Below are 21080 nucleotides of genomic sequence, written 5' to 3'. Positions count from 1 at the left end.
CTCGCAACACGTATCTCGGTCCCCGAGTAACGTCGTCAAACTCGTGGTCGCTGAGGTGGAAGACTGACCATGTGCTCCGGTAATAGTCCAACCAAAAACGGTTCTCCGTGCCATGAGACTACCTCGGAAAACGAGGCCAGGAAGGAGGATCTTGGCGTAAACGTCTGCTCCAAGCACGAGCTCCACCCTTTGTGGTGTCGAGAAAGTTGGGTCAGCCAGTTTGAATCCCATTAAGCGTGAATGGAGATCGATGCCTAGCTCCTGAGATGGTGTGGTCAGATCGATCTGCTGTAATGCATGGGCGGACACATTGATGCAGCAACTATCGTCGTCAGCAATTATTTTAAGGCGAGTGCGGGTGACAGAGCAACTTATTGCACCTTCAGACACTCCCACGACGCCGATAGAAGATCTATCCAGAGTGTGCCCGTACTTGCGAGTCATGGACAAGCTGGTGAATTTCGACTCCAAGCATGGATCAAGCAGAGCTCGAGCCCTTCCTCGTCGTCCACTCGGGTTGTAGAGCGTGACCACAGCTGTGGGCAAGAGGCCTAGTCATGTTGACTCCGCCTCAGTCAGGCCGGGGGAGGCCGAGTTCTGCGGATCCTGCTTCGGTCGCTTGGTCCGCACGTCGGAGTCGAGTGAGGAGCCAGGGCGCTTGACCGAAGCGTCGTGGATTGAAGTGTGGTGTTGTGCCCCACATGCTTGGCACGTCATCGGAGAGGGGCAGCGGCTAACTGGATGTCCCTCTCGAAGGCAGGTGAAGCACAGCTGTCTTTGTGAAACGAGGCGTTGTCGATCCTTTGGCATCATCTGCTTGTACGTAAAGCAGCGACCAATGTAGTGATAGGCCTCACATGCTGCACATCGAGCCGCTTCGATAGTGGTGGCGGCCACCGTACGAAATGAGCGAGAATTCACATTTGGACCGCTATTGCTTCTCTGTGGAGCCACTGGCAGCTTGGGTGCTTTGTTTGGAGCCAAGGAGGAGAGCATTCGACATCGCCGTCGTAGAAAGTCGGTCAATGTCTTAAAAGTGGGGTGTGCATGCCCGGTCGTTTGCGACTCCTTATCAAGAGCCTCCAGCTCTGCTTCCCAATCCCGTCTGGTGATTCCATCCATCACATCAGCCGAGAGAGAGACGAACCAATCGTCCCATTGATCGACGGGATGTTCAAGGGCTCTCAACTGGTCATGATGTCGCTCTAGGTCGTCGAGTAAAGTTTGGAGTCCTGTGGCCGACTCCTCTCTGAGTGGCCGCATTGGCCTTAATGCTTTAAGATGCTCTTGGGTCAACTGACGTCGGTGGTCATAGCGTGACTCCAAAGTTGACCAAGCAATTCCATAATTCGGGCCAGTTATTTGTAGGCTGTCGAGAGCTGACTTGGCCTCTCCAAGAACGCTTGTTTTGAGATAGTATAGCTTGTCGACGGGTGACAGTGACTCATTACCGTGAATGAGGGATTTGAATAACTCTCTGAATGCCTCCCAATTCTCTCGTCGTCCGTCGAAGGTAGGTAGCGTGATTTTTGGTAGCCTAGAGATATCACGCGTTGGATTTACTTCAGGTGCTGGCTGGTGTTCGTGCATACGGATGAATCTCGTGCGTTCATTATACAATCACCCCCTTCATTCGACATAAATCATTTCCACGGCGAAATACTTGTTGTCAGCGAAGTAAGGTTCGTTTTGAACTGTTTTATCTGACAGCAGTTTGAGATGATTCTCCGTAAAGCTAGCCCAGTAACCTTCAACAAGCTCAAGTCGGCTAGAGACGAGACCCTCAATCCATTGATCAGGTAGAGTGTTCTGGATCACTCTTGACGAGTTTTTGATTACTTGGCTCAGGGCAAGTTGAGTACTCAGTGACTCCATGTCTCTGCAAGGCAAAAGTTCGGTCGTGTAAGCCACGAGGAGGAGAATATATCATTTGATTGCTACAGAGAAGTAGCAAGATATGGCGAGATGCGCCGCACAAAGAAAGGCGAGCCAGACGTGCATGAAATTTGAGTATTTGATGGGTAAATGCGGTACAACAAAACCGTTGTTGGTTGGTTGTTGCGTAGCATTCTATCTTGAGCGTTGTTGCTCGTCAATTCGTGTTGGAGGTATCGTTACTTCGAGCATAGAACAGGCGAGATATTGTGATTGTTGTTAAACACTATCACCTGCAAGGAAAATTCATTCGAGCAGCCTAAGGGGGCTCTCTCTCGGTCGATGCGAACAGCCGTCGTTGACTGTCGCTTCTATTGCAGTGGTCTCATATTATAGTTAGAGTGTTCTTACTGGGCTAAAATGAAAACTGAGATCAAGACCTATTGATTAAAAAAAATTTTTTTCGGTTTTGTGCCTTCATTTGAAAGTTACAGCTGTTTCAATAAGAGCGTAAAAATCGCTGATAATGTGATTTTGGCTGAAATTCAGTATTTTTCATAAAATCACTATAACTTTTCATTCGGGGCATAAAATTCAAAGATTTTTGTTTTCATCATTAGGACTATATTTTCACTTTCATTTTATCCCAGATAAAGCCACCTAATGGAGTGCACCACTTGGCTACCAACGTTGGAAGTAGCACCACCGTTTTTACATTTGTGTAGCGAAAAGAGGCCAACCATCTTACACTAAGAAACGAGACGTTTTCCCTCCGAAAAAGAGAAAAGTGATTGAACAGAGTGGAACATCATCCAAACTATTTAGTGACAGTATCTGTCGAACGGAGAATTCGACTTACGAGGATTTGAAAGATAACGCAGAAGCAGTTGACGACATTCACAAAAAAGAGAGCTTTAACTTCAAGAACAACTGTTTCATTAGTTCAAAGCCTGCCTACGGCAATAAATACTCTGTACACAGCGTTATCAACGATTAACTCACGTATTACTTAGGTTAACTTAAATTGTTTCAAAGAGGCTGGAGGACAAATACGGCTTGTAGAAGTAACACGTGTGCGCAGACCACTCTGTCTTCTATTGAAATCTAAGACTAAACTATGTTGTATATGTATATAATAACTGGTGTATGTTTTAAACGTTAAATTTTTCTGAACGCGTAAATTAAGAAAATCCTTCAACAAGTGCGGTGTTATATGACTGAGTATTAAAGTGTAAAAATATAAACGTAAAAAAGAGGTTAAGGTAGCTGTACTAAAGACTTTAGAAAATGGTAGCTGTAGTTTACTGTGTGTAAAGCATAGAGGTATAATAATAGAGTGCGTGACTGCTATACTGGCCTGGAAGTTGCAGCGTCAGAAGGTGCGAGAGAGAACGCATTCTATGCCACCACTCCTGATTAGCTATTCCGATGAGTCCCCCGACAATGTATATGTATGTGTGTGAGTATAGCAGTGCATCTGCATCAGAGTGGTCAGTGGTGGCATAGAATGCGTTCTCTCTCGCACCTTCTGACGTCCCCTCTGCCTTGGTCGCGCACTCTATTATTATACCTCTATGGTGTAAAGGCGGTATATGCAAAAAGCCATGTCTATGAGTTCGGGAATAACCACCAGGAGCGACAAAAGTAAAAATGGGATTGGTGACTTCTTCAGAAAGCCAGGCAAACAGCCCCCGAAGGGAGTTTCGCCGCCACCCGAGAATGGCAACTCAGAGATACTTCGGGAGATACTCGCCAAAATTAATTATTTGACAAATGATGTGTCTGTCCTAAAATCAGATTTTAAAGATGTAAGAAAGCTGATTAAGGAAACGGTAGCAGAGGAGTTAGAAGAGCGCGAAAGAAAGTGGAAAAACTAACTTACCTCAATTCAGCATAGGCTTAAGACCGTGGAAAATAAGACCTTCGCGTCTTTAGAGAAGCTCGACTCAAGGTTGGCTAGACTTGAAATGGCCAAGGAGTCTCTAGAAAAACGCAACAGAAAGAATAACATAGTAATTACCGGCCTCCCCGCTGAGTCGAACTACCTAGAAGAAGAGGTTAGTCATTTGTTCCAAGAAAAGCTAAAAGTCGATGCCACGGTTGAAAGAGTCGCACGCATCAAAGGAAAGAAGAAGGACCTTTTGATCGTTACTCTATTCAAACAGGAAGATAAGCTATCGATTATGAAGAACAAGCACAACCTCAGAGGCTCAGATACATTTATTTCCAATGATCTCACGAAGAAAGAGAGAATTCTACAGAGCAAGTTGATAAAAATCGCAGCTGACATGAGGAGTGAGGGCAAGAGAGTGCGAGTTGGTTATTGAAAAGTTATCGTGGACGGTATTACCCAGATCTGGAAAGATGGTGTGGGACTTGTAACTGAGGACGGCCTGACTGACAACATCTCCGGCGCTCGCCCTTCCTCCCTACACCACTCACCTCGCACTTTTCAACCATAAATCTCAGTCGCAAGACCTGCTGCAGCCGGCGGTTACTACTCTATCGACGGTCGAGCTGCGCTAATCTCGCACGCGATCGGATGACATAAATTTCAGAAATAAATACAAGTTTCTGTTTTGCAATTTGCAAGGCTATAAACATTTAGCAGAAGCTACCAACGAAGAGTTTAACGAGCACCTCACTGATTGCGTCATTATGGGCTTCTCTGAGACGTGAACAAGTGATAAGATCAAAGGTCTTCCCCCAGTTTTCGCTGACTTTACCTAGCATGAGAGCCTGGCTATCAGGGCTGGACCAGTAGGCAGAGCAAGTGAAGGCCTGGCCCTGCTTATTAAAAAAAAACTGGTGCAGTCTCCACGGCTATTAGAATGCAACGAGGTTTTTATGGCACTGAGTGACGTGGTCTGTAAGACAGATTTTCTCCTCGTCAACATTTATCTAAGACCAGATAGCATTTGCTGCTTCGAGGAGAGATTAGATAAAGTAGTGCTTTTTTTATAGTCAACAACTCAGAGATTCAAGGGTACCTTAATAGTGGGAGGTGATTTCAACGCCAGAATTGGTGAAGGAAATCAGTTAGATGAAGAGTTGCTTACTGGAACCAATTTCTCACACTCACATAGGTCAATGGATCGAACTGTGACTAATGGACAAGGACGTAGGCTTGAAGAGGCGATGGAGATCTTGGGCTTGACCGTGCTAAATGGCAGGAGAGTCTCAGACCCTCAGGAAGGATTCACTTTCTTGGGTAATGCAGGTTTAAGTGTTATTGACTATATATAGACAAATGTCACTGGTTTGAATGTCTTCAGCGACTTTACTGTGACCGACTTGGGCAACTCGGATCATCTACCTCTTGTTTTGACGATTGAGCCCACTGTACTTTTAGGTTCGGACAAAGTAGGGGACAGGAAACGCGGACCTTTAAGGACCAACAGGATAAAATGGTCTTCCACGGCGACGGACAGATTTTTTGAGGAGTTCTCCAAAGTAGATATACTGGCCTTGGAAGGCGCGTCTGCAAAGAGTGACTTTCTTGTTAGAACTATAAAAGAAGTGGCATATAAAACAGAAATGACGCAAGAAGTTAATTTCAGAGATGGTCCTGCACTTCCTAGAGATAACCCCTGGTACGATGAAGACTGTCGCGTGGCAAAAAAATTTCAACGGACTGCCTATCGACGCTGGATAAAGCCCAGGGATCGGATGCATTGTAAGGGCTTCCTGATGGCAAGCAAAAGCTACAACCATCTATATAAAGAAAAGAAAAAATGCTTCATAAGCCAGCAACAAGCTGAGTTGGCTGCAGCGAAAACTCCTCATTTATTCTGGAATACTGTCAGAAAGCTTAGAGTTCGTGGGTCCACTTGCTGTCCTATACCCAAAGAAGAAATTGAAAATTTTTACAAAAAGATCTTCCTTCCCCGAGATGGTTCACCAAGTACCTTCCTTGACGCTCGTCACTCTCTCTTAGATATTGAGATCTCTGCCCTAGAGGTGCTTTCCGTAATCAAAGAAATGAAGCGAGGAAAAGCTCCTGGCCCAGACGAAATCAACAATGAATTCTTCAAACCTTTACCAATAAGCTGGATAGTCTTTCTAACGAGTATATTTAATGACATCTTAGAGTCAGGGAAGATACCGGAGAGCTGGTGTATTTCTGAAGTAAGTCTTCTTTACAAGAAGGGAGACCGGCAAGACCCAGGTAACTACAGAGGGATCGCCTTGATGAATGTCACGCTTAAGATTCTTACTTTAGTCATTTCAAACCGTGTCTCTGAATGGAGTGAATTTATCGGTCTGCTTCCAGAATGCCAAGCGGGCTTTAGGCGTACCAGATCCTGTGCCGACAACATATTTACCCTCCAAGCTAAGGTAGCAGTGGCGATCACCAAACCAAGAGTGAAGCTATTCGTTACATTCGTAGATTTTTGAAGGGCTTTTGACTCTGTAAACCATAGCACTCTGTGGAATACGATCTATGATGCTGGAGTCTCCTCGAGAATAATCTCAGTACTGCAGAGTATATACCAGACGTCTAAGATGAGAGTAAAATTAACACCAGTCACACGCACTGACACAATCGAGGTGACCCGAGGTGTTCTCCAGGGTGATTCTTTGAACCCTCTCCTGTTCTCTATCCTGATTCACGACATTTTGTCGTTCTTTGAAAGTGGAGGCCACATAAATGTCGATAAGCAAATCTTAATATTGCTCTTTGCGGATGATATGACTCTCCTAAAAATGCAGTCGACATGCAAAGTAAACTAGACACTCTTGCTAAATACTGCAAAATTAAAAAACTAGAAGTTAATCTAGGGAAGACTGTCGTGATGTTATTCAGTGGGGGAAGCAGATCGAAGATAAAGAAAGTAATCAAATGTAACAACCAGCCATTAGAAACTGTAAAGGAATTTACATACTTAGGCGTTAAGCTTACGTCGTCAGGATCGTTTAGGCCTGCTCTGGAAACAGCGTTGTCTAAAGGCAGAGTTGCACTAGGAGAGCTTGAAAAAATCAATACCTTCTTTTACAAATGGCTACTTCGTTTACCTAATAGCACCCCTGGCTTACATCATTAGACTCGAGACAGGTGCCACGAATTTACAGCCTTGCATCGTAAAAAGTGTTTTGACTTATTGGATAAAAATCATTAAAATGGATGCATCTCATTACCCGAAGACAATGCTTGATCAGCTAAAGATCCAGGAAAACTCAAGCTTAAATTCTAAATACAATTGGTACTCTCAATTGAAACAAACTTTTAAAAAAGCTGGACACGAGTATTTACTTGAAACGGAAGACCCTGAATCAATCGAGTTAGCCATCCCTGTAATCGAGGGTGCGCTACAAAATTTGTGCTTTTTAAATGATACAAATTGAGCAAGGAACTCAGTGTTCTGCCCTGTCTATAAGATTCTAAAAAACTTAGACTGCTTGGAATTGGAGCCATATCTCGCGCAAGGGCTACCCTGGCAAATCACCCGATGTATCGCCAACTGCAGACTCTCTAATAAATTAGTTTTTAACATCTTTACGAAAAACCACTCTAGTAAAATCAGGCCTACTGAAAAGTGCACCCTATGTAACCTAGAGACAATAGAATCCTTAAGCCATATTCTATTGGAATGCCCTGTCTACAACCATCCAAGAATAAAATACTTACCTGGTCACTCAATGGAATTCATTCTCAGAGGTGGAAGGAAAGAAGACATCTACAGACTGTTTGATTTCTTTGTCAAAGTTAAAAAACTTAGGTATATCACCCTTGGAGATTAAAATCATCGCTTTAATTTTGTTTATTTTATCTTGGAATACTGTAATATGTATATCACTGTGCTTACTTTAAACTCAGCTTTCACTACAAGCCTAAACTAGCATATATAATTCAATCTATTATAATTTCAGTATGTATAATTATTAAGTTTTTATATTGCTTTAAGGATTGTCCCCTACCATTTGAAAAATCATTGTAATACTTCATCATTGTAAAAGGTCTTAACCCCAAACAATTCATTAATAAATAAATAAAATAAAAAATACTACTTAGATTTGCGCAGCTTAAATGATAATGACAAAGATAAAATTATCTTGGATCGATTAAGTACTCGTGACGTCTATTAAGAGTACGTTTATCACGACAAGAGCGCACATAACTCGTCGTCATTGAGAATCCGACTTGGTCCATCGAAAATTCGTTTTGACTCGGCAAAAATTCGTTTTTTATTATTCTAGCTTTGTTTATAAGATTTATCAATTATAAATAAAATTTCGACAAAGCAATATTCATTATACATTGAAAACATAAAATTATGCAATAAATAGTAGTAATTCCAGTCGTTTGTGAGTATTATTCACTACTGCTCCATGAGTCGAAAATCATACCCAGTAGTCGATAGTCAATTTATACTAATTATACGTGATGTAACGTGAAAAGACTTCTTTTATCTTGCTTACTTTAACAAAATCCCGGTAATTAATACTATTTGAGCCTCAAAACGTAGAGAAAAATTGTTTTACTTGCGTTACAATGATAGCTGACTTCTTAGCGGCGACGATAAGAAAGACAAGACTGGACACGTACTATCAAACACCTGTCTCAGTTAAAAATTTATAGCTATAATTATACCTATAAATTATAGCTATAATTGTAACTATAACTACCTATAAAACAGCTATAATAATGTATAAAATTCAGCTATAAATATAGCTATAAATTACAGCTGTAATCTTTTCACAAATTTTGAATAAAAATTAGTTTAAAATCAGATTTTTTCAACATATATCGATCAGTGTAGACGGTATCATCCGTGTGATAACAGTAAAACTGGGGTCCTAAAGTATTTTTAAACAATTTTTAAAAAACTTGAAATTGTATATGATTTTTTGTTTTTTTTTTTCTACTTATTCAAAAATACTTCAGGCCCCCAGTTTTACTGTTATCATACGGATGATACCATTTGTACTGATAGATATATGTTGAAAAAATCTGATTTTAAACTAATTTTTATTCATTATTTGTGAAAAATTTACAGCTGTAGTTTATAGCTATATTTATAGCTGAATTTTATACATTATTGTAGCTGTTTTATAGGTAGTTATAGTTATAATTATAGCTATAAATTATAGGCGGATTAATAGCTATAAATTGTTGACTGAGGTACTTAAGTTTTTTTTTATACATGAAACTTCATAGACATAAGCGTCTCTCCTTGAAATAGTTGTTCTATAATTCTTGATTAATAAATTTTTTCCTAGTCTCAAATGTATTTGACAATCTTGTATTATCATACTTTATAATAATTAGCGACTACTGCATCAGTAGCGACTAATGGGTCAACTACCTTACTTTGTATTTTGTAAAAAAATGCCTCATTTCAAGAATTTTACTTGTTTTATACAAGTTGCGTGGATTTTTAAAAAAAAATTAATCACTCAAGTATTCAAATAAGAATCTTTTCGTATTTTTATACACCAAATATTGCATTTTATTCATAGGTTATCCCACATGCATATGAAAATAAGAATACATGTTGTGTTAATAGTTTTTTTATAGTGCAGTATATAGATCGTGAGTAATAGTGCTTATGTTTAATACGTTTATTCTTTAGGAAATATATTAATAATTTTTTAATATAACGCAGAAGTTGACTCACTATTACAAAAATATTGAAGGAATAAGAAAATAATTTTGCTCTCGCCTCTCTCGCAATGTAAATGTACTAATTGTTATGATTATAACTGCAAAGCGATGAATCTAGGAACGCTGTAAATATAATAAGATGTTCAGAACATTATTCTTAAAGATGTATTTTTCAAGTTAAGCGAATTCTTTCATGTTATCTAGCCATTATCAGTAAAAAAACTCTCTTTCCCGTAAGGGTACGTTTTAAATTAATAGTTAATTATTCCAAAACGGTGCAGCTAAGCTGTCCAAAATTTTGATATGTTATTCATAACAGAAGCGCTAGTTGATAAACATATTATTAAGGGATTCTTAGATAATTTTTTTGCGTGATACAAGCAACAGTACGTACACTAATGAGTTTTATAGAACTGAAGGCTTCAAGTACTTGTAAAGGATGTGGAAATAAATTTTTTAATTTAATTTTAAGTTTAAAAAAATTATTTAGAAATTCTTGAAGCACTTAAATTTTGTTTTATCATACGGATGATTACACCTATTATGGCTGGTACATCTTTGTCAAAAGTCAGATTCGAAAACTATACTTTTTCGAAACTTGCGAGACAATTACAGCTGATTTAAACCCATTTTAATATCTACATCGTAGGTCGTGCAAAAGACTAGGGATCATTGCACCACGCAAGTGATTTGTTGGTATCGACGAAATCTTTTTTATAACATCCAGCATTTGAATATGGGCACAATTAAGAAAAATTGGTTCGTGCCACGTATAATAATGTCAAAGACCATAATTATTTATTTATTATCATTCTGACTGAACTACCTGAGTATGATACTGTCGGTCATTACGTAACATTATAAAATTGATTTACGAAAAATGTACTTACTTTGCAGAAAATTTTGGAGTGAATTTTTTTTTTCCGCAGTTCATATATGATGAATAATGTTCAGTACATGGTAAGAAAATAAACTATTTCACCTGATTTCATTGATAAAAGAGAAAAAAAAAAAAAAAAAAAAAAACCCAAATTGGGATGGGATCATGTCCAATTGGTAGAAAATCTTGAAAAAAGAAAAAAAAAATTGTCCCTTGGAGAATTTTTTTTACCTGTAAAAGTTTTTTGTGGACTTGATGTTTGAGTGTTGATCATAAAATCATGAGCACTGCCCGTAAGATGAAAAACAAAAATCCGACCCTGTCTGGTTGCATCCTCTCTACTTGCCTCTCTCTCCGCACCATTACATAATATATATGGTCTGCTCTGATCACGCGCTCTGCCTTTCTCACTTTCGTGGCATCTTACACAAATAACTATAATTTTCATTTCAAAATATTAGTGAGGCCGAAAAAAAGTTAAAAACCTAATTGATCAGAAATTTTCCACTCTACACGCTGGTATTTTTATTTTCATCCTATCTTCTATCTTTTTTGAGATGTTAGCGAAACAAGGTTTAAGCGCTATTCGTCGACGTTAATAATTTTTCATATTTTGTCAGGGCAAATGTGTACTTTACGACTACTTTCAAGAAGTTAGCTCCAGAATCCCCAGTGTTTAACAACGCAGAAAATTTAAATATAAATATGCGGTCGGTAATTCTTCTGCCAGTACTTAACAGGATATGTTTTAATAACACTGCTCTCGAGCGAGGGAGAAATCTATTGCTGTGAATGCATAAGAAGAACAATTTTTAATATTCGTTGTGAGAGAGAAGACAGCCAGCAATCTGGTCGGCAATTTTTCGAAACGCTGGCTGAATAGTGAACGACTCTCGTGATGTCAAGTCTAGAAATAATATTTGTAACAATATAATTTTGTATGGTTGAGCCAGTGCTATTAAAAGATGATGTAAGCAATCTTCTTGACTACAAAAAATACGTAAAGTAATTATAGTGGGTGTATATCTCATACGTCTACTGTAACAAAGTCGATCAAAATAGCATCGATGCTGGTACCAGAAGAAAACATGACGTCAAATTTTATGTATACGATTGTCAAAACACATAAAAAGGTTAATTTGTTTGACTTTTTGTATGGCATACGATATATAAAGGCATTAAGGTGGTTCTTTAATGAAATTATTGGAAACAGAATGGCATGAAATCTTGAGGAATCATGTATTGAGTTACAATTCACTACCCCACGAAATTTCAAAGTAGGCTGACAAATATAAACGCAAGAAAATGATAAATGAAAATTAAATTCTAAACATGTACTTTTATGGCAACTAAGCATTTTTTTACTTTAAGTTGTAGCCTAGTTATTTATTTACTGAACGTAATAAAGTAAAAAACTCACACAATAAAGTTTACGAAATTCCGAATATACTGCTATCTTGAAATACACGGACTTAATCAAAAGATATTAAAAGAAACACAGGTAAGGTACAGTACCCTGTATTCGGACAAAAGTGTTGTTCGGACCTATATCCGGACAGCAGCGATAATTACATGATTTTTTTACAATTTCTGAATGAAAAAAATTTATTTGTAATCTACAGTATCGAATTGATTTAGGATAGTTACAACATACGTCGAATTAATTTGATAATTCATTAAAAAAAATGTTTTTTCTTGCAAATCGAGGTTTTTTGTGTTTGGCTGCTGTCCGGAAATTAGATACTACGGTTCAAACTGTACCCCATATTCGGACACACATAATCCAGCAATTCACTTGCTTACAAGTGCAAAGAAATGGTTATACTATGTAGTAAAATGAAATAATAATTTGTTTTTTGCATTTGTTTAACAAATTAAAGCCATTAAAGTAAAATATAACTGTACATAAAGATCTGCCATAACCTCATTTTCTCAATGTTCACAACTGTCCGGATTATGGTCCCTACGTCGTAACGGGACCTATATTCGGACTATTTAGAAATGCATTGTCCGAATATAGGGGTTTTGAGACTGAATCTTTATAATTATTTTAAACAATGATCACATGGTCACAAAGAACTTTTTTTTTTTTAAGTGACAGAAAAATTACTTTATTATCTATATGTCAACCGTCTTTTTCGCAAAAACAGCTAATTTCTTTGTGAACTTAGAAATAGTGGATTACCTAAAATTATGTGTCCGAATAGAGGGTACTTTACCTTATACATTTTCGTTTTCTATGTTGAAAGCATATAGGTGCATCCACTGCTGGTATTTTAATATTAAGCGCGAATTTTAGATAATCATTCCTACGAACTTTGATATCGTATATTCTGATCCAAAATTTTGAGTCCGTACTTATTTGCCTCAATAAACAATATTAACAAATAATCGTTTAAAATTTATGCAGCATTAATAAATTTCAACTTGACAGTCGTACTTTTGAATGAAGACTCAGCTAAAAATTTGTCACAAGTTCTTATGTAATTTCTTACATATGTTATTATGTAAGTTCTTGTATGAGTTCTTTAAATAGAACGTATGTCAGAACTTGTACACGATCTTATATTTTCTTATCAACGGAAAACTTACATAAGATCTTATGTAATTTCTTATGTAAGTTCTTATTTAAGTTTTTATAAGAGTTCATGTATCAGTCGTTTAAACGTATTTAATTACTGTCTACATACATACACAAGGAATTTTAAAATTTTACCTGCACAAAAGCAGTTAGAATAGCTAATATGAATGAGTAAATACAAAAAAAAGCTTCTCTTACCTCCACTAAGGGGATTCGAAGCTGGTCCGGGGAATTTCTAGTCAAGTGTCGTTCCCACTTGGCCAGAGCAGATTTGATACGAAGGAAATAATTGACGTCTTCATAAGGTAATTCTAAAAGTAATGTTTATTTTTTTATTTTATGGATAACATTTACCACCTTGGTTACCTCATTGGTTAATAAACATCTTATAAATGTACACATAACATTGTTTTGAGTCTGATAATGCGTTTCTCGACAATAAATCTAGTAATTGATTTCACAACTACTTTTCGGTCACGGATTTTATTATAACTTTACTTATACTTTGTATTCTAAGGGAAAAACAATCTATTTCAAAAAGTGTAATCAATTTATCGTAATTGCTACAACAAAGTTTCGGATCAACTTTTTCTCTTTGATAGTTTAATGCCGGTATCGAAAACCAGCAGCAAACATAATTTCTTATTTATACATAACTCAAAAAATTAAATAAATTCATAAAATGTAAGTTTACACATGAAATAAAGTTTTGAAAAAAAGTATTTTATATTAATAAAAAGTGGAAAAATGTTTCTTAACTAGTATCAGAGATGGTAAAAAGCAATAACTTGAGGACTTAATAACATCGATGTTAGTATCAGATGTATCTTATGAGGATGTCAATTCTTTCTCATATATCACATCCACTCTGGCCAAGTGGGTAAGACGCTTGACCGGAAATTTGCCGGACCAGGTTCAAATCCACTTTAAGGAGGTAAGAGATGCTTTTTTATAGAGAACATATGTAAGAAATTGTTATTGTTGAAATTAAAAAATTACGTAAGAACTTGTGTAAAAAATTATGACAAATTTTTAGCCAGGGAGTCATGAAAGAACCACCTTAAAATCACTTCACATATTTTTTGTAGTTAAGAAGATTGCGCACATCATTTTTTAATACTTCCTTTAATTTATGTATGCTTGCTGAACCATACAGAAATAATATTAATTGTAAACAAATTTTTTTTCTAGATTTGGCATCGAGGAAGTCATCCGATATCCAGCAAGCGTTGCAAAAAATCGTCAAATAGAGCGCTGGCTGTCTTCACTCTCACAGCGAATGCTACTGTAAATACCTGATTAATGATTTTTCTGTGTGTACTTGATAGGATTTTTTATTTGTGATACCGCTCTCGAGCAAGCGAAGCGAGCAAGAGAGAAATTATTATAAATATATTGTGTGTGAAGTACAAATTTAAATCTCCCGCTTGTTAGCAGGTTTATACTACAGATTTCCCTTGGCGCTGTTATAATTACCGATAGAATTTCTCTTTAGTTAGTCTTTTAAATTCAAACTCTTGCTATGGTAATTTTAAATTACCCACGCAATGTTATGTTGGCAGTACTGCGAGTTCTAAAGCTAACTTCTTAATGGGAGTCGTAACCTCCACTCTTACCTTTTTCCGTAATCAGAAACAAAAATGCCCGCATCACTAGCAATTTTGAGACTCAGCAACTTTTTTTACATGTAAATATCGAGACACCCTAGCTGAAACGAGCTGAAAGCTACAGTATTTACCCTGTCTTTCTTAATTGAATTTGTAAGTTTGAAGTAAATTTAAGTTTACATAAATTAAAACTTTAAGAACAACAGTTTTATCTATTTTTCTTCACATGTAAAATTTATTCTTGTATTGCTTATGCTAAATAAAGTCATGTTTTAAAAATTTGTCAGCTAATGGTGAAATCCTTGTAATAAAAGAATTAAGTTGTTATGGTACATTTAAAAAATCTGTTTAAATAACTTAAAAAATATTATATTCAACATATTATATAAATGTTTATGTATACAACCATAAATAGTTGTTTATATCACCAACTTCAATAGAACCACTAATGAGAGGTGTACTAAATAAAAACCATTTAATTTTATAACAGTTGAGATGACAAAGTCAACATCATCCAAACCATACCAAGTAATTGTAAACGAAAATTTACTTACAGCCACAGTAAATCTAAATTTTGTACCATAAACTTACTCCTTTGTTCAGGGCTTATCATCTCCATTGAAGGAACCAACACACAAGCTTCATGTGGATTTGAAGTATAATATTTACTTGTCATGATAGTTTTTAAAATAATATAAAACTCTCTTGAAAAATAACCATTCCTTAGATCTTTAAAACTTTTCAGTGGATAGACATAAACCGACAGTCGCTTGCCTTGATTTCCACATTTGTTTACATTGAAACAAGTAAAAAAATTACATTCAGGGTTGAATAACCTGTATTTTTTTGTACTTTTTTTGTCCGAGATGTACGAATCAAGTTTATTTTTAATGGCTAAGTCTCTTGTAAAAATGTGGGATTTTATTTCCTTGCAATAATAAAAATAAATAGCTGTCAAAATTACTGTTGCAGAGAACAGAAACTTAATTATAACAGGCCCCAACATTTGCTTTCTTACATGAAATCATACAATTGAAATATACCTATCAATTTAAAAATGAAGCTTCTAAGAAATTATCATACAGATGCGATATGAACTGAGAGCTTCTAATAGCGTGTTTCGATGTACACAATGCGGTTCGAGACTTAGGGTGAGATTACATGGAGTCTGGCAGTCTGCAGACTGGCAGAATCGCGCCAAGTTTAAAATATGTTTCAATATTAATATTTAAAACCTGTTACGTAAGCAAAGAAATAATTATCGTAATACATTTGCAATTCTGTATTAACTAATATTTATGAAAAAAAAGGCGACGAAAAACGTTTTGTCACAGTTATATATTGTTTTACATACCAGGTTACATCAGTGACCCTACTGACCGACTGTGCGATGTTAACATAAATCTATGAAAAAAGTTATAAAATAATATTTGACACGTTTTATTGTAAATGAAATTGATTGTAACGAAGCCTTTATTCTGTTATGAAAATAATTACAATTTTTTTCTTTATTTTACTAAATTATTCTGAGATGTTATAATTTAAACATAATTTAAACTTAGCGCGATTCTGCCAGTCTGCAGACTGCCAGACTCCATGTAATCTCACCCTTACCGTCACACCACCAACCTTATGACGGAAACGTAACAGAAAGTTAACTTTCTGATGGTCAAAGGTATATCAGTACAGGCTCTGTTCGGAAATGATACTTTGGTTAAGTATTAAGTTGGTACCTACCTTCACCCTGGCTTAACTAACTGACCATGCGTTCGCACATGTAAACAATAGTTAATCAGCTGGTCACGTTTTGGCGCACTTTGAGGCTTTCAAGTCCTCTCTTTAACCTTAAAAGCGCTTAAACTGCGCCAAAACGTGACCAGCTGATTAACTATTGTTTACATGTGCGAACGCACGGTCAGTTAGTTAAGCCAGGGTGGGGGTAGGTACCAACCAAAAACTTAACCAACGCATCATTTCCGAACAGAGCCACAGTGGAGGCCGTTTAATATTCGTTGAGCGGGAAATACAAACATTTAATTTCCATTGGCTGATTCGATCACATAACCTCTTTCATTAGTCAATTTTACATTTCCCGCTCAATGAATTAAACGGCCTCCACTGTACATCTTGAAAGCTATTGATTATATCGAAGAACTCAATCGGACCCCTGAGCCCCTGGGTCCGTACCATTTAACTTTTTTTTGCTTTGCAGGCCTATGTTATGGCTGATGTACTGAAAAATAGTTACATGATACGACCCCTGAGCTCCAAATGTGTAATAGAGCAATGATGCGTAATTGTAGCATCAGCAAAATAACCGGATGACCCTTGGTAACATTGCAGCAGAAGAGATTTCCAACCTTTCGTCAATGTGAACCAATGCTCCCCATTCATCGAGAATCGAGATATGGGGCGATTAATAAAATTTTTTTTTGCTTGTTAACCGAACCAAACTACAGTTAACAGAAAGGTTATGTGTACAATATGTGTAACCTCTCTGTTAACTGTAGTTTGGTTCGGTTAACAAGCAAAAAAAAATTTTATTAATCGCCCCATATCTCGATTCTCGATGAATGGGGAGCATTGGTTCACATGGACGAAAGGTTGGAAATCGTTTCTACTACAATGTTACCAAGTGTCATCCGATTATTTTTCTGATGCTATGATTATGCATCATTGCTCTAACTATAAAAAAAATACCTGCCACCTGCTACAAAATTTATAAAAGTTGACATACGTCATTGTTCGAAGCTCCAACGTAATCTCGTAATGTTTCTTTTGATCACGAGTCATATTGTAATACTTTAAGTGCAAGTAGATCATATACCATATACCAACCGCAACCGAGTCCACCCTAACCAATGTTTCATTAAAACTTTTTGGTGTACAAGCTATTTGCGATACGATTAAAAAACTTTTCTTCTACCCGAAAGTGGGCCTCAAAAAAATATGTCTTCCCCTGCAGTGAAAAATTACTGCCAAAACTTTGCCAATCTTTTTTGTTTAGTAATGTATGCATTGATAAATGTCACGACAATTTTTTGACTCTCTAAAGGTAAAAAATTATTTTTTTTGGCATACCCCCACCGAAAGAGCTACATATCTGTCCTCCCCATCTCAAGGATCCATGTAGATTTCCACGTGGAATATCGGGTGTAATTCGCAATCGCCGCCAGCAGTTACATATGTAAGACGTGACAACGTTGCGTGGTTGGGGGCGCTACTGTCGATTTACTGGTGATGTGATCCGCAATCCCGCCAGCAGTAAAGCAGACAACGTCGGTCTACTTGCTCTTTTTCGTGACATTTTTGCTGTGATCCCGCGCAATCCCGCTAGCAGTAAAGCTGTTATTTCCATTTTTCTTTTTGACACTTGAAACTATTTTTTTTGGTCTGCGTGTTTGTTTACGTCTAGTCCAATATGCTTTGTTTACAATCAGAAAATGTCACGAAAAAGAGAGCAAGTAGACTGACGTCGTCTGCTGTACTGCTGGCGGGATTGCGGATCACATCACCAGTAAATCGACAGTAGCGCCCCCAACCACGAAACGTTGTCACGTCTTACAAATGTAACTGCTGACGGCGATTGCGGATTGCACCCATCCACGTAGACTTCCATGTGGATTCTTCATGGATCTATATGCATTCTACGTGGAAATCTGTGTGGATCTTCTACTTGTAGTTGAATGTGAATTGTCCTCATGGAAATCTACGTGGATTTTCTACGTAGTAATTTTAACGAATTTTTTGTAAGAAAAGTCAGTGATTCTTATTTGTTTAGTATTGCACAAATTTTTCATGTATAAATATACATGTATGGTTTACAAGGCCACCTAAATGGATTTTCCATTGAAAATACCACATGCATTTTATATATGGGACTATACATCAATTTTAATATGCGTGGATTGCTCACTTACAGTTATGTTAGAAATCTACACCTTTTATCTATGTGGATATTTTATTTTTTTGGAGATTCGAGACAAAAAATCATATAAAAACTGATTAAAATCTTACCGTTCACCATAGACAACCCACATTAAAGTATGCAGGTTTTTCATATGGTTTTCTGACATAGTTTTTTTTAACAGAGTATCAAGACATGGATAATTAAAAGTAATCTTCCGTATGAACCATATTCAAAAACGATATTTCAGTCAGCTTTTAGGTTCATATCCATTCCCATCTTTGCGTAACTAACCAACCATGTATTCAGACATGCATACACCGTTTGGTTAATCAGCTGATTCGAGAAAGTTTTGAAGCATTTTGTTGCGGTTTTGAGGGTTTCAGGCCTTTACCACAAGCATTAATCATGAGCCCGGTTGAGAGTAACTCATAAAATCTTATGAACTCCTATTAAATAAAATCAAATTTAATAAGCCATGAAAATGACAAGTACAATAATTAATTTGTTTGTATATGGAAATCCAAGACATCAATTTATTTAACTTTTTTTTATGTGAAATACAAATAGAAGGTTTTTTAATCAGTGTTATAAAGAGAAATTACAATAGAACTTTTATAGTATTTAATGTGATTTTGATTAATGGCAATTTATGTTGTAAAGTCTGATATATTGTTACGTCGGTGCAACGTATTATTTGAGCCTAAGCTTTCGCTCAATAGCTCGGGATTCACACTGGGCGCGTAGGTGGGACGCGGATTAAAAGGGTAATTCAGCTTAAAGACGCGTTACTCAAAAAGGGGTACAATTGCTTTCACGCAACTAAGACTGACTGCTGTGCAATATTCCGATGCACTTGCTCGCGGTTTTCTTTTTTCAAGAGCGGTGTATACCTCATTCACGATCCAAAAACAGTTAACACCGTCACGAGTAAGGATATCGTATGTAATTTGACCTTGACACACTAATATCACGGTAGGCATTTGCCTTAACTCGATCGTTCGTTGTTATTCTAATAGTATTATTACCACGGAGGGCAACGGATTGTCCGTGGCAAATTTGATATTACCGGTGACCGAAGGATGCCAATACTGTGGCGAGTAATGGCGTTCGCGAAGAACACTTTATACTGGAGATTAATTTGTTACTACCGGTGACCGAAGGGTGCCAATACTGTGGCGAGTAGTGGCGTTCGCGGAAAACACTTTATACTTCCCGGTGATCCACGGGTGTTAATATGGCATTCGCGCAAACAAACACTTTATACTTCCCGGTGATCCACGGGTATTAATATGGTATTCGCGCAAACAAAACACTTTATACTTCCCGGTGATCCACGGGTGCCAATACTATGGCGAGTAATGGCGTTCGCGCAAACAAAAACACTTTATACTTCCCGGTGATCCGCGGGTATTAATATGGCGTTCGCGCAAACGAAAACACTTTACACTTCCCGGTGATCCACGGGTACCAATACTAGGGCGAGTAATGGTATTCGCGCAAAAGGAAGCACTTGGTAAAAAGAAAGAATATGATATGTTGTCACTTACTTTTATTTAAACGTGAAAGTTGCTATACAGACGTTGAACCAGCGTGAAATGTAAGTCGCTCTCGAAGAAGATCAAAGGGCAGTAGAGACGGACTCTGGCAACCAGTTGATCGTTCGAGGGTGGTAGCGAAATTCGACAGTGTCCTCGCTTCGCAGAAGACTGGGTTGTAGCAGAGTCGGGCTCTCACTACTCAGTCTACTTCGAAGGGTATCGTTGAATTTCGCGTGCCAAACTGAATTGCTTTACCTCGCTTCGCAGTAGACTGGGTTGTAGCAGAGGCCGACTCTTACTACTCAGTCCACTTTGAAGGGCTATCTTCGAGCCGAGTCGAGTCGAGTCAACCTCTGAACTACGAACTGCAAACTGATTTTCCTCTGGGCCTACGGGCCTTTTTATTGCGAGAAGCGGACCTTGGTCACGCGCTGGCTCAAAAACGCAGGAAAACTTGCCGGGGGAAAATTTTGAAGAAAAGACAATAGCCGAAAATCTAATTGGCTAGAACTGCTCTAGTTTAGCCACTCAGAAATTGGCACATCCCACATCCGGCTTGTTCTCTTCTGTGCGTCAAGAGAAGGGAAGGTGATTCACTTACTCATGCCCTTCCTTTCTCTTTTACATCAAAAGTTGACAGAATTTCAATATATTTTAATCTTAACATTACGACCAGATATTGTTAATAGTTACTAATGCTACACATTGGTTGTTCGTTCAGCTAAGTTCATTGCAAAAAGAGCGGTGAAAATCGCTTAACAATTCGGTTAATGCTAGGGTGAACAAACGTTTGGTGAGTTGTTAGTTAATACTACTACTTAAGCGCCAAAACGGTGGCTGCGGCCGTACTAACTTATAATTAGCGGTGGTATTTATAATAATAGTAGTAACAATAATAATAATAATAATAATAATAATAATAATAATAATAATAATAACAATAATGATAATCATAATAATGATAATAAGAATAGCAGTTGTTAGAATACTAGTGCTTTGCTTGTTGTGAGTTAACATAATTTGTTTTACCGGTAGTTTGAATGTTTATAATGTTACGAAAATAATGCGGAATTTTGGTATAAT

General features: G+C 37.3%; 1 protein-coding gene across 1 annotated transcript in view; it reads right to left on the bottom strand.

Annotated features, from left to right (window-relative positions):
- Positions 1 to 15655, bottom strand: part of sotv (exostosin glycosyltransferase sotv) — a 727528-nt gene extending 711873 nt beyond the window's left edge. The window contains exon 1 of the mRNA XM_089595800.1: positions 15104 to 15655. Within this exon, the coding sequence (XP_089451926.1) occupies positions 15104 to 15555 (452 nt within the window). The 5' untranslated portion in view covers positions 15556 to 15655. The remainder of the gene's footprint in view (positions 1 to 15103) is intronic.
- Positions 15656 to 21080: the final 5425 nt, after the last annotated feature.

This window comes from Copidosoma floridanum, unplaced genomic scaffold (assembly GCF_036245765.1).
Source record: "Copidosoma floridanum isolate Cflo_tuat_1 unplaced genomic scaffold, Cflo_Japanese_pri ptg000028l, whole genome shotgun sequence".
In the NCBI taxonomy this organism is placed as follows: domain Eukaryota; kingdom Metazoa; phylum Arthropoda; class Insecta; order Hymenoptera; family Encyrtidae; genus Copidosoma; species Copidosoma floridanum.
The sequence above is the reverse complement of the archived record's forward strand: the minus strand, read 5'-3'. Positions and strand labels throughout refer to the sequence as shown.